Source organism: Nanorana parkeri, unplaced genomic scaffold (genome assembly GCF_000935625.1).
Source record: "Nanorana parkeri isolate BGI_ZX_2015 unplaced genomic scaffold, ASM93562v1 scaffold2509, whole genome shotgun sequence".
Taxonomy (NCBI): Eukaryota; Metazoa; Chordata; class Amphibia; order Anura; family Dicroglossidae; genus Nanorana; species Nanorana parkeri.
In genome coordinates this window covers 2,919-17,370 of record NW_017308777.1, presented here as the reverse complement: position 1 = coordinate 17,370, position 14,452 = coordinate 2,919, and the positions used below count along the sequence as shown (strand labels likewise).

The following is a 14,452-nucleotide window of genomic DNA, read 5'->3' as shown; positions in this document are numbered from 1 at the left end:
AACTAAGTGTACAGCGGCCAAAAGATCTGAAGTGCAGCTTTCCTTATCTCTTTTTTATAGACATTTTAAATAATGTTATTATAGCACAATCATATCATTAAATACATCAATGTATTATTCTGTAGAACACAAATCATGAGTCATATATGTTAGATGATAAGCTATCAGGCATGTGAAGAGTAAATCACAGTACGTTTCCTGATAAAGCCATTATTTAGCAACATGTACAGTTATAATTTTGTTTTACACCCTCTAATTTACATTATGTTAGCATTGTGGAGATGTTTGGGCCTGTCTGATGTCATCCTTACTGTAAAAAAATTAGCAGGTGCTAAAGCAATAGTTGTTAAAAACATGTGAACACAAGATTATTCTCAACCTCAACATCATTTTTGTTAGTATAAAATATTGCTTCATTAAAATATTCCATTTTTTTATATTTAAATGCCCCTAGCTACATCTCCAACCTCATCTCAAGATATCACCCAAATCGTCCTCTCCGCTCCTCCCAAGACCTTCTGCTGTCTAGCTCCCTCATCACCTCCTCCCATGCTCGCCTCCAAGGCTTCTCCAGAGCCTTTCCCATCCTCTGGAACTCCCTACCACAACCTATCCCGCAATCCCCTAATCTGTCTGCCTTTCAGCGATCCCTGAAAATTCACTTCTTCAGGGAAGCCTATTTCACCTCCTTTTAAAAACTGTACATCTACTCCTTTTTATCAGCTCACCCCTCACAGTTATTACAAGCTGTATCACTTGCTCTTCTTTGTAGACTGTAAGCTCTCACAAGCAGGGTTCTTCTAATCATTTTGTATGGTATTGTAATTGTACTGTCTCCCCATGTGTTGTAAAGCGCTGCACAAACTGTGGGGCACTATATACATCCTGTAATAATAATAATAATAATAATAATAATAAAAAAATTACAATCATATTACAAATGTACAGTGTAGATCAGCGACCCTAAAGGTTACATTACTAGGCTCCTTTAGCTTGTAGACCTTAGTAAACCCTGGAGTAGAAAACTCCATAAGCAAGCTGTTCACAGAAAATTAATATCTTTTCACCTTAAAACACAACCACTAGAATGTCCCAGAAGCTGTACATTTTTATTATATAGAATCAACATTTGATATTATAACCTTATAGCATAGGGTTCTGTTTCAATAATGAAAGCTTAAACGGAACCCATATCACAGTAATAAAATACACGTTGCGAAGGTTTTAATTTGTCTTTATTTTCAGACATAAAAAATCAACAGAAGAAACATGACTTTCTACGATGGTATATTTCCCTTCTACCCACAGCCAAGAAAAGCTTGGGCCTTGAATGTGAATTACATTATTGTAATCATCGTCTTCTTGGTGTTTGCCAGTGCCTTTATCCTGATAATTCCTGGAATAAGAGGAAGAGCTGTGAGTTATTTATTGATGTATTATATTATAATCGTTTTTCAGAATTCCTGTGCGTATCTATCTAGCTGTCTATCTATCTATCTATACAAAACTAATGCAGTTGAGTACATAGCTTTGGGTCACTTCTAAATTCCTATTGAGTACCAATCTTCATTTATTTATTTTATTTATTTATGTTTGCTTTTTTCAAAAAACAAGTTTACTTATTGTTTTTTTTTTTTGAGCATAGGAGAGGCCCCTAGTTCCCATTCCTCACAGTAGCACAAAGGGGTGCTGAGTACAGTCTCTTTCCCCTGGCAGTCCCACTAATAGGTTAATTTCCCCTTTAAACTGAATTCTGTTACATTATCGTCAGTACTGTGTGCAAAATATCTAGTTGCTGTCTTATATACAAATACTAGCACACTGTTTGCACATTAAATACCATGCTCCATATCAAAATAACAAGCAAAATGTTTATTTATTCACAGAGAATATCCTGGACCTTTAGAGTCATAATCAGCCTGTTCATTGGAGCTGTAACCGTTGGTAAGGAAGTTAACCATCTTTTGGAAATTAAACCTATGCAGACCTCTTTAGTATTACACACAAAACATAAAATGAAAAAAATGTATTTCCAGTTTAGGGTCCGTTCACACATATAGCAGTGAGTTGCATTGTACCGCACCAGATCAACACAGGTTACCACAAGGACACATAGAAGACAATTGTTTTTTATGCATCCTGTTCACACCACAATGTGGCTGTGATGGGTTGTGCCCTGCAGTAAATGCAAACATGCTGCATTTGATCACAGTGCACCGTATGCCACCACAGGTCGATGAATGGCAGTGCAATGAACATTGAACATACACTCCCCATAACGTTAAAAAAAATGAAAAAAAGGCTAATACAAGGCTAATAGGCTAATGCATAGCAGCCACTATGCATTAGCCTATTCACTAAAATTGATCATTTTAGAGGATGGGCTAGTGTCAATTGGTTCTAAATGTTAGGTTAAGGTCAGCATTAAGTGGTTCTGGTTTGGTTATCTAATAAGATTTAGGTCAGGGTTGAGTGGTAATGTTCAGTATTACACCAAAGCAAACCTGTACTTTGCCCTTCGAGAACAAAATAAGCAGGTATACTTAATAGCTTTAACCCTCTACTGATGGTGGTTTCCTTATGCTCCAATGCCAATCTATTTGTTTGACAGAACCCTGAAAAAGTAGCATATGTAAGCTACTGATGAGATGATTTGGTTGGAACTTACATGGAGCTTTACTGGGAGATAATAGCACAAAGCTGCTGGCACAAAAAAAAATGTCTGAAGATGGGAGGGAAAAGCTGAGAGGCATGTACATATGAAAATTTGGGCTACTATGTGCTAAAAATTCAACATGCGCCTGAGGGATTGCTATAAATATAGTTCTATTTGTTCCTAAAATTGTTAGGTGATCAGTTTTTTTGCACTTATCAGAATTCATCATCAAGTCAGGTTTACCAAAATGATATTTAATGCAATATTCACCCTGTTATACGTACATTTAAATACATAGAGATGAATATCTGTATAAATATAAAGCACCTTGTCTCGATTTAAAGACTGTCCTCTGACTACAATTGGGTTTTTCTACAGCTGTTAACTTTACAACAGACTGGGAAGTTGGATTAATTAATACTACAACTACTTATAAGTCTTTTAGTAGTGCTGTGGTGACTGCAGACATTGGAATAAATGTTGGACTGAGTGGCGTTAACATCACTCTTAAAGGTAAGACTAGCTATAATGTTTATTGTGCAAGTAAGATTTTTAAAGTCACCTGCAGCATTGCAAAACTCCTCTATGCTTTGAATCGGAATCATCTATACATTTTATATATTAAAATCATAGAAGTCCATTTATTAAAATCAAACAGGCTGTTCATGTGCACGATAATTTTCCTTTAGCTTACTGAAATTCTTTTTTAAAGGTATACCTAATTATGTGTAAGTAAATAGAAAACAGTAATGTTGCTTGCATGTGATAGGATGATGGATGTCAGCTTTACCAAGCTTAGGACAAATTCCCTTGTAAAGTGAACAGCCTATTTGACGTTAGTAAATCAACCCCATAGTCTCTGAGCTGATAACAGCAATGTTCCTAATAACAGTTTATAGAAACCACTCAAACATTAGGACTATGTCATACTAATGACACTGTTGCTGGTGAGGTGTCGCCAGTGTGACATGGTCAAATAATGTCTGTACTTTTGATTGTAATAAATCTTATCAAATTGATATTTAGCATAGCTGTCCTGGCTAATAACATCACTACAGCACCTAAATGTGATGGCAGCATAATTATTTTGAGGGAAAATGTCAACTTACTAGCACTTTAGCTAGAACTCCAAATTGAGTGCCTCTGGTAATTTTTATGCATCATCTCCAGTGACCAAAGTAATACATTGGTTTCTCGACTTTGGTGCTGGTACTTTTTGGCATAAATCTTTAAATGACAAAAAATGAAAAACAAAGCACATTCCCACATTTTCCTCACCCCCCAATCCTAACTTTAGTCTGAACTTGATTATGATTTATTACACTAAACTCACTTTAGCCCTAAAATGTAATTTAATTCCAATAATGAACCATTTACTCAAAACCATGTTCAACTCTGAAACCTAACGCATCATCAAAATAAGCTTAACCTTAATATATAATTCTTAACCTAACCATAACCTTATCCCTTTAAATAACTACTAACAAATAACTACACTTAGAAATGTAATATAACCTACAGCCCTAAAACTGGACCTATGATTGAACGCCCCAAAATTCCAAATCCAAATATAACCTTAAACCCTATTCCCTCATTCTTTATGCAAACCCTAACCTTAAACTAACCGCTAACACAAATGTTTTCCTTAAAGAACCTTCCATCATGCTTAAAGTGATGGTAGCCATATTAGTGCACCTGCAACAACACAGCAGAGAACTGTCTGAGATACTTTTTTGTATTAGTATTAACAGTTATACATTTAGGGCAAGCTTTTAAGGGACCACCCCTTCTGCTAAAGTCCAAACAATACTGACTAAGGCTTTGTTTGTATAGCTTTTGTTTGTACTGCAAGTACTGCTTGGACCTTAGAAGAAGGGTGTCATCCCTAAAAGCCTGTCCAGAAAATGTAACACCAAGTGCAAAAGAAATCTACCAGTGGAAATTCATGGTGCTGGAAAGCACTGACTTGGGTCAACATATACAGTATACAAGGCAAAAGAGTTAGTACACCTCACATACAAATTTTTCTCTAAAAACATAAATAGAAAAGACAATGGAAAAAATATTGAACGATAGATGTCTGCCACTGCTTAAAACCTTAACACCTCTATTAATGGCCTTTTCACAAATCAAGGCACTCTAATTTATTTAAAAAAAAACCATAAACCTGATTTAATGCACAGCTATAAGGACTACACAGGTTGAATTATAGGAGGGCAGGGCATTAATCAGGTCAACCAGCACAACTCTTATTTACTGTAGAGCAGAAGTAGAAATTACAATAGAAACATCTAAAGGATAATTGTTGCTTTATATGTTGCTCTACAACTAAGCACACTACTCACAAATAATTATTAGGTAAGCATATCATCTAGGAGTATGAGTACTGGGTTTAGTGTAGTGTTGATATCCTCTAGTATTCCATACATTTGAACTGGCAGCGTTTGCCTGCTAATGGATGAAGACTGGGAAGCAGTATATGAGTCTGCCCAATTTTCACCTTGGAACAGGTGCCGGCCTCTGATGCAAATATATGGAATGCTGAACAAAATCAGTTCTGCATCAAACTTACATTGGCTAATATTATCACTTAATTTAGAATATGCTTGTTGAATTATCGAAACTTTGATTAAAAAAATAGCCTTTTTAGCTGCAAAAGTGCTGTCAGTAAACATAAGCTTCTGGTAGAACTGCACTGTAATGTCCATTGTTGAACAGCTCCTGATCTGATCAGTCAAATCTCTTTGTTCATAACTCATGACGAAGCCGAAATAAGCCAACTGGCCTGCACATATTTTAGCCAGTGCAAAGGCTGCAATTTAGTTGTTTGTCCTAATAGCATAGTTCAAAGACACATATTTAAGACAAGGTACAAATTATGTTATTCAGGTTTAGGTCTGGACTGGCATCCCTCAGAAAAGACCAGCAGTAAATTGGTTATAATTCACTAAGTTCAAAGTTCTCTAAGGCAATTCATTTTGATCCATGTATGAAAATATTGCATGAAAATTATTCATCCTGTGCAATAACCTTTTCTTAAAAAAAGAACTTGACAGAATGGAAAAATAGGTGATTTCATTTCTGAGATGTTTCTGTAGGTAACAAACTCTGGGGTTGATATCCTTATACTTCTTTTATTAAGTGGTTAGTCACTGAGCTGGAACCAGTATGTGTATATCAGGTGTTTGGACAAATCATTGACTTACTAAGTAGTAAGGCAGCTATATGGAGGACAGTTCCTGCATAATTTAGGCATGACAGTTGCCATACAGTATGCCTTTCTTGGAGTGTTCTCTTCAGGCTGAGTTAGGCTTATTTGAATTACTGTATATGGGGATTACGTTATTAAATTACTCTGGTATCTCAAGTGTCAGTTCTGGATTGATTTCCAACCAAAAATATGTGTCTCCTTCCCCTTACAATGTATCCATAGTCTATAAAGCCCAAACAGAAGCTTTAGAATTTCTGTTGGGGTCCATCCTCCAAGACTGAGTACCTTTGCCTTTGTTTTTAAATTTCGCAATATGGGAAGTTTTATCTTCTCTAACTTAACCCAATTGGCTACGTGCCGCATAAAAACAGGAAACCCCATTAAAAACTTTTTTCTTTTGTTGTTTTCTTAGACTTCAGAACTCTGTTGGTAACACATATTGTGATGTAATGTCTTAGTAATTTAGTATACTGACAATCTATACTATTGTGATTTACTAAAGTTATATGTACAGAAACGGTAAAAACAAGAATGATAAAAAGATTCTGATGCATATGGGAGTTCAAAGGATGAGGGCACAAAATATATTTATTCAGATGCATTTTTATCTGATGGAGTTTAGTGAGCGTTTTCAGATCATTTCAGATCATTGATCATAGAGCAAAGCAAGCTTAAGCAAAGGTTACTTTCAGTAAAAACGTCAGTGAAAAGGACCAGTAGGTTCAGAGATATAGGCAGCTAAAGTTATTTGCAAATTTTGTTCTAGTTCCTCAAAATTATAAACTGTATATGTGGCAAAATCTAAAGAGACAGATTCAATCCAGCTCTCCAATATGTACACATGTTTCCATTGTATGGATTACAGGATCCCTCCCCTTCTCCTTAACTCCATAACTACTTCCTGTTTACATTATCAGTACCTACTCCCATCCCACAGCTAAATACTATTTACCCTCTCTCCTGCTTTTTTAGTGCAGCAAAGGCAGTGTTGTCATTAGATGCAGAGACATTGAGAAACAGAGACATTAATTAAATGGTTAGTCACTGAGCTGAAACCAGTATGTGCATATTAGGTGTTTGGACAATGACTTCCTAAGTAGGGAAGCAATTCTATGGAGGATAGTTCCAGCATTCCCTAAAACAATTTAGACATCACAGTTGCCATATACCTTTGTTGGAGTGTTCTCTTTAGATTGACTATAAAAGAAAATACTATTTTAGGTTTCATTGTACTTTAAGGAGAGACATTGGGGTTGATTTACTAACCTTTTAAACACACCACGAACGTGTATACACCTCTGTAGTGTGTTCCCTCGCAGCATGATCTATGGGAGGAATCAAAACACCTTTGTAGTGTGTACACACCCAGCAGGTGTGTTGTGCAAAGCCCTGCAATGAATTGCAAGGTAATGTGGTGTAAATTATTATGTTATGTTGCTTGCGTTGATGAATGCAGGAATGTAAATGCATGAGCTAACCATTTTTGTCTAAACTGTGAAGCAGCATTATATATGCATCATGTGCATGATTTTTCCATATATGGCATTAGTGGAAATATGCTTTTAGAGACTTTTTGGTTGATAAATACGTTTTGCTGTGTGAAAATCACACACACCTGGTGTGTGTGTGTGTTTAGGTTAGTAAATCACCCCCATTGGGTTGGTTTGCTAAAGGTGTAGAGCATGTTCACTTTGAAAGAGAATTTTCACTCATCATACTGAATATGGAGAAAAAATTCACTTTGCAAAGCACACCCAATCATGTTAATTGAAAAAAAAAGTTTACAAAGTGAAAATTCACTTTGCAAGGCGAACACACTCTACTCCTTTAGTACATGAACGCCACCGATTTCAACTGATGATGTTTTCTAATCAGGTCTCTTTGTTGAGCAAAGGACAACACATGTACATTATTCTGTCAGGCTTGGAAAGTCAAATGTGTGTCTTAACTATCCAAATAGTATTGTAAAATATGGCACTAAAAATGTTTCAGTGTATTTATAAGTTTTATATGCTGTTTTATATCCAAAGGAAATCCGGTTCATCAGATAAATGAGACAATTGACTATAATGAGCAGTTTCTCTGGATGTTTGGATCAGACTACGATAAGTTGTATTATGATAGTCTCGAGAGAGGACTTCCTAACCCCATCCTCTATGTAGCAGAGAAGTTTAGTAAAAATGATCCCTGCGGCTTGCATAACCAGTACAGAATATCAGGGCACTATGCATCAGCCTGTATGTGGTAAGTAACCAATAGCATATTTATGTGCATGTCATTTCCACCTATACGCAATTTATTTACTCTTGCCCTATAAAATTGTATTTGCCCTATAATATAATTTTATCTTAGCAGGGGGTGTGTTTCTCTATAACCTTTACACATTCTGAGTTTGACATGCTACATATCTCATCCAGCTTTAGAAAAAACTGATTCCTAAATGAATATGAGGTAGTGAGGTGGAGGGTTCTACTACATGGTGTACACTGGAAAAATAGCATAGTAACATATTATAAATAGATTGACATATACTATTAAAGTAGTATATGATATCACAGGGATCAATACACAATTCTAGATGTGGCGTTGTTTTTTTACATGTGACATTGAATTACTGTATATGATGATTAAGTTATGAAATTACTCTACCATCCAAAGTGTCAGTTCTGGATTGCTATCCAACCCAAAATATGTGTCTCCTTCCCCTTACAATGTATCCAACAGGCTATGAAGCCCAAACAGAAGCTCTAGAATTTCTGTTGGGGTGTCTCTTCGAAGACTGAGTACCTTTGCCTTTGTTTTCACTTTTGGGAAGTTTTATCTTTCTAGCTTGACCCAGTTGGCTACATGCCACATAAAAAAACAGGAAACTGAACCGATTTAAAATAATCTCTCATAAACAGCAAAACCTTATCTGTACCAGGAAACAATTTAAATCTTTTTCTTTTGTTGTTTTCTCAGACTTCAGAACTTTATTGGTAACACAAATTGTGCTGTAATGTCTTATCAGTTTAGTATACTGACAATCTATGCTATTATGGATTTACTAAAGTTACACGTACAGTACAGTAACGGTCAAGGAGTTTAATGTATGAGGGCACAACAGATATTTAATCAGTCCAATACATTTTTGCTTAGTAGCGTTTAATAAACGTTTGAGATCATTGACAGTTTTCTTCTTTCAACAAAGTTGACCTGTCACAAAGCTTACTTTCAGTAAAAACTTCAGTCAAAAGAACCAGTAGGTTCAGAGTTATAGGCAGCCTCATCTTCATAACTCCTTCCCCAAATCCGCAAATGAGATTACCCTATGACCACGGCTACCCAGGTTGTCCCTTACCTTCACATCTGTGATTAGTTCTGTAAAATTAGAAAATAGTAAGTCCAACAGGGAATTATTTCTAGCTGTTTTTTTTCCACCATTTATCCCATGTAATTATCTTGAAGACAGTGTACATGTGATGGACCTTTGTTGAGTGTGCGGTTCCGTGTGCCCAAATTATATCTTGGTAGTTGAAGTTTCCCATAATTATAACGTTGGCTTCCCTCCCTGCCGTCTTTATCTGTCAAGGTAGTTGAAATTCCTCCTTGTCGCTTATGGTAGGGGGTCTATAACATATACCCCTATGTATCACATGTTTTTATCTCTAGCCATAAGGACTCTGCACCCTCCCCAGAACTGCTCTTCTGTTCGCTGTCCATTCATGTGTACTCTCAAACCAAGTTTCTGTTATTCCGACAAAGTCATAATCCTTCTTTAATTTATCCTGCCATTATTAAGCACCTTGGAATCCTAGAAGCTAATATGTAAAGCTACAGGGAAGCACTCCTGTAAGCCTGCTTTTTATGGCTAGCGAGCATGTGCTTTTCACTCAGATGAGGATGTTAGGAAGTACTTTAACTTGCTTTCCAGAGACAGTATGCAAAATACCCAACTCTTGTTTATTTCTATACGGAACAAAAGGGAAAAGTCAGTCATTTTTCAGGTATATTGATTTAAGGTTGCACCACCATAGGTTTATGGATACAATGTTGACCAAAGGTTCTAACCCAACCCCATACTATTAAAAATGAAAAGAAAAAAAAAGCCTTAACAGACTTCTATTTCAATGTAAATTAGTTTCTGTGTTTAGACTCCTGGAAGTTCAAACATCAGAAAAAACTGAGGGTAGGTAAATAAAAAATAGTTTCCTGGAACACAACTCTCCCTCTCTTAGAAGCAAGAGATTATAATAGAATATTAGTTCATGGCAAAAGTCCATTGAGATTAACTTATTAAAGGAGTACCTTTCAGTGTGGCAGGATTATTATAAGGACACCGTTAGGAGCTGATTAAACTTTTTTATTATTATTTATTTATTTATTTAGTTTACATGAACCTATTTGAGAATTTGAACTTAACACAGGGTGGAGTAAACGGTAATCTTTTATTAAATTGGATAAAATTATACTACATATACTAATGCTGAGCTCTGCATTGGCTGTCAGTGTTTAGTATAATTGGCAATGCTTTGTACCAGTTATGCAGGTGTGGTACAAGGAAGCTTCACAAAGCGTCAATCACTAGCACAGGGAAAGGTTTACGTGACCATGAGTTACAAGACTCCTGATCACGTCTTCATTGCATTCCACGATTGTGAGTGTGCCATTCTTTCCTGCTGTGACGTAGGTAGTTGAGAAATAACACTAATATGTACTTCATAAGTAAGCAGATCCAAGTTGTCATTTTTCTTTGGAAAGTTTAAAAAGAAGAAACATTTATGTGTTGTAAAGCAGCCACTGCTCCAAGCTCACTCCCGTGATGGACTACAATCTCTTTTATATAGTTAATATGAACTGAGATTCTAGTCCCTCACAGGAGTAAGCTTGGAGTGGTGGCTACTTTACAACTCACACAGGGAAAATGGGGAACAAAAGTAGCCACCCTCCAGAAGGAAGGACAGTGTCAGCACCAATTCAGAGATGACTTGAGGATTTACAGTGATACACAAATAAGGTGCAGTTTTGTTAGGTTACGTGTTTAAATGCATTTTAAGATTTAACTTCTGAGTTTAGTGTCACTTTAAGCAACTGGTTTTACCTTTCCTTTTTTTTATTTAAATGTTGCAATTTGCATCTTAGTGTTTGCCACCTTTTTATTTAAATAATGGTCAGATTTACAGTAGCACCTAAATACCCAGTATTAGAATGAAGAAGGTGTAATGGGCACATTACAGCCCTTTAATTTGGTGGTAAAATAAATTTTTGATTTAGGAGGATGAGAAATTATATATTTAGTAGCAAAATTATTTCTGCCCTTATTGGCCTCTCCTGAATTCATTTGAATAAAAGTTTGAATTTAAATAAATGTACCTGGGAATAAGTGATCAGGGAAAACTGTGCTGAAAGAAGTACATAGCCTGTGATTGCTGGCATCTGAAAATTGTTACTGTACTCACTGTTTAAATTTAAATGGCTTCAGTTCTCTCTGCTAACTGACCTGGAGCAAGTATGCAGATAGAGTTCTGTCTTTTGACGCTGCAAGCTTTTTACTAGGTTGGTTTTTATTGCTGTCTGTATTCTCTCCTTTCCCTTCCTGTTCTTAAGAATATGACCAATCATCATAAATTTTAATTGTGACACAGGATGGAACCATTCCACAAAATGGCTAGCTACCCATAATTGTATTAATGTATCCCTAATACAGTATTTATGGCCTGCAAGTCTGTCCTTAAAGAAGAAATATCACCTTGTATTATTTTTCACAGCTCAGCCACCTAACTCCTATAGTGTTAGACTTTGACAGTTCACTCCTCTTCCAGACTACAATCTTCAAAGGTGATGGACTCTCCTTTTGGATTGATAGCTCTTATCTCACTGTCTCTGCACTTTCCAGACACAAGGGAGGTCACAGAAATGCAGAGGGAGGGGGTGCACTTCCACAAGAATCAGCACAGGCTCTAGAACTGGGAGGGGAACCTTGTTTTGTGTTGGGAAAGTGCAGAGACAGTAAGATAAGAGCAGTCAATCAAGAGTCCATCTCCTTTGCAGAATGTGGTTGGGAATGAAGAGTGAGCTGTCAAAATCTGCATTTCAATTTCTACTGCACAGAAGCATGGCATAAAAAGCAACATGTGGGAGTTAGGTGACTGAGCTGTGAAAAATAATACAAGAACAATATACAAAAAATACAAATACAAATGCATCACTGGTTTAAAAATTATTTTTAGTTGCTTTTAAAGAAGCTACTGGATAGCAAGACATAGATGCATTCTTCTTTATTCAATGTATAATAAATGCTCAATAAACAAATTAACATATACCAACATTTCTGTATTACAGGGTTGCATTTTGTTCTTGGATTATATGCAACATCCTTTTCTCCTTGCCAGTTTTTATATATGGAGCCTATATGATCCTAGTGACAGCTGCCTTCATCCTCTTCTCCCTGATTTCTTTTTCTACTGTGCGAAATGTTGCCTTTTGTAATATACAGTTTGGCTCCGAGGCTCTAAAAACATACTATGGAGGATCTTTTTGGCTAACTCTAGCAACAGGTGAGTTACTTGCACAAACTGACACTGTGAATTGGCCCTAAATTCTAACATTGTATGGCCAGCTTTAGTTCCTGGCAAAAGTCTTACGCTGTTCCAGCAGCCACCACTGATCCTGTGATTTAATTCTGGAAAAATTAAGGTGTCGACCCCCCTAATATGGAATATCTCCACATAACCTAGTAAAATAAATTGTAGATAGGGTTGCGACTCATAAGATTTGGCTGTATTGCTATTTTATGAATGGTACTTGTTTGATGGATGTTGGTACACAGGGTTTTTTTCTGCCTGAGGTGGAGAGGTGGTGCTGTATGGTGCATGCACGCTAGTCACTAAGGGTCACTAAGGGAGTGTGCTGGTGGAGAGAGCCAGGTGGGGAGAAGTGTAAGGGCTCTGCATCTCCCGCCCAGCTCTTAGCTGTCCGGTGTCCCACTTAGCTCCTGGCAACCAGTGACATCACTGTTTGCTTGGAGCTCAGTGGGATGCCAGCCAGATTGTCCCAGGCTGCTAAGAACTGGGCGGGGAGATGTGTATGCTCCTTACACACCTCACTGCCCGCTCTTAGCAACCTGGGATGCTCTTGCCGGAAATAGGGCAACAGGCACACTGCAAACATTGTGCAGCAGAGCAGTCATGCCGCTCTGCCTACCACCCCCCATGGGACCCCTATGTATGCGCGCGCACGCAATTTTAAGGCTTGACATGTTTGGTGTCTTTTTACCCGACGTGACCCCGTCTCTTATATTTTACCAAAAAATTGGGTAATAATAAATGTTTTATCATTTAATATAGGGGAAACATTTTTAAAAAAAAAACATTTCGGTAATTTTTCCTTTATAGTAAAAAATAAAAACCGCAGTGGTGATTAAATACCACCAAAAGAAAGCTCTATCTGTCCCTAAAAAATGGTATAAAATTAATTTAAGTACAGCGTTGCATGGCGGAATAAATGTCAGTCAAAGTACCGCAGCGCTGAACACTGAAAAATGGCCTGGATGGGAAGGGGGTGTAACAACGCGGACTTCAACTGGTTAAACTTCTCATAAAACTGAACCAGCGAATAATGTGAAAATAATCTCTTTAGTTTAGCACTTCATATCCCACAAAACTGACCTCAATAAGGAAATATTCTTATGTTTACTAAAATAGCAATAAAGCATTAAGCGAAAACATATAAAATTGGAATATTGCAATCAATTTTGTTTTACAGTTGACTGTTGTGTGGCACATTTACAAGCTGTGACTGGGTTAGTGCAGTTGTAAAGCATATTGTTTAAGAATAGGCATACTGTAGGTCAAGGTGCTCAGGGTATAGATGTAGTTCTCTAGCATATTTCAAAAACTGTAATGTCAGTTTAAGGGAGACTGACTCTTAAATATTATATCCATAAATATTTCATGTTGATACCCTTTTGTGGTACCAGTCCACAAGTTGCCTGTAGACCCCTTCAGTATTTTAAAAAGCTAAGAAGACTGTTTGATATTATTTATTGAAATTATTCATAATATATTTCTTACCAAGATAGGAACACAATCATGTAATGCAAACGTAATTTTTTATTCATTTTTCTTTTTCTTCATGAAGCTCTTTTCTTTGTCATTTCAGGTCTTCTTTGCTTTCTAATTGGAATAACATTCATTATATTGGACTGGTGTGTTCCAGAAAAACTGAAATCATTTTTTAACACTATTGAAGAAGATGATGTGGAATCAGAACAACTGTGTTACACTAATGATGGATTTGATGCTATATAATGGCATTTGTGCATGGGCGTTTGGGTTTTGCCCTGACATCACTCATTTGAAATGTTTGGACTGGACACTATAAAGCAGTTTAATTTGCATTTATAAATTCATTCAGCATGCATCATGCTTGATACATTTTCGTCAACATGGCATATCCGATTCTACTACATTTCAAGAAATAAATAGGAATGCATGCTATAAATATCACAAATGCATCGTGAGGACATTACAAATGCATTTTAAATGCATCACTAATGCATGGTAAACATACCTTGGGATACTATACAACCTTAGACGCTTCAATTT

At 36.5% G+C, this 14,452-nt stretch overlaps 1 protein-coding gene across 1 annotated transcript; it reads left to right on the top strand.

The window, feature by feature from the left end:
• The first annotated feature begins 1,269 nt into the window (after positions 1–1,269).
• On the top strand, positions 1,270–14,155 carry DUOXA2 (dual oxidase maturation factor 2). Its single transcript, XM_018573731.1, has 6 exons — positions 1,270–1,416; positions 1,887–1,944; positions 3,035–3,169; positions 7,898–8,111; positions 12,189–12,403; positions 14,007–14,155. Exons 1-6 carry the CDS (start codon positions 1,270–1,272, stop codon positions 14,153–14,155), a joined length of 918 nt encoding a protein of 305 aa, XP_018429233.1.
• Positions 14,156–14,452: the final 297 nt, after the last annotated feature.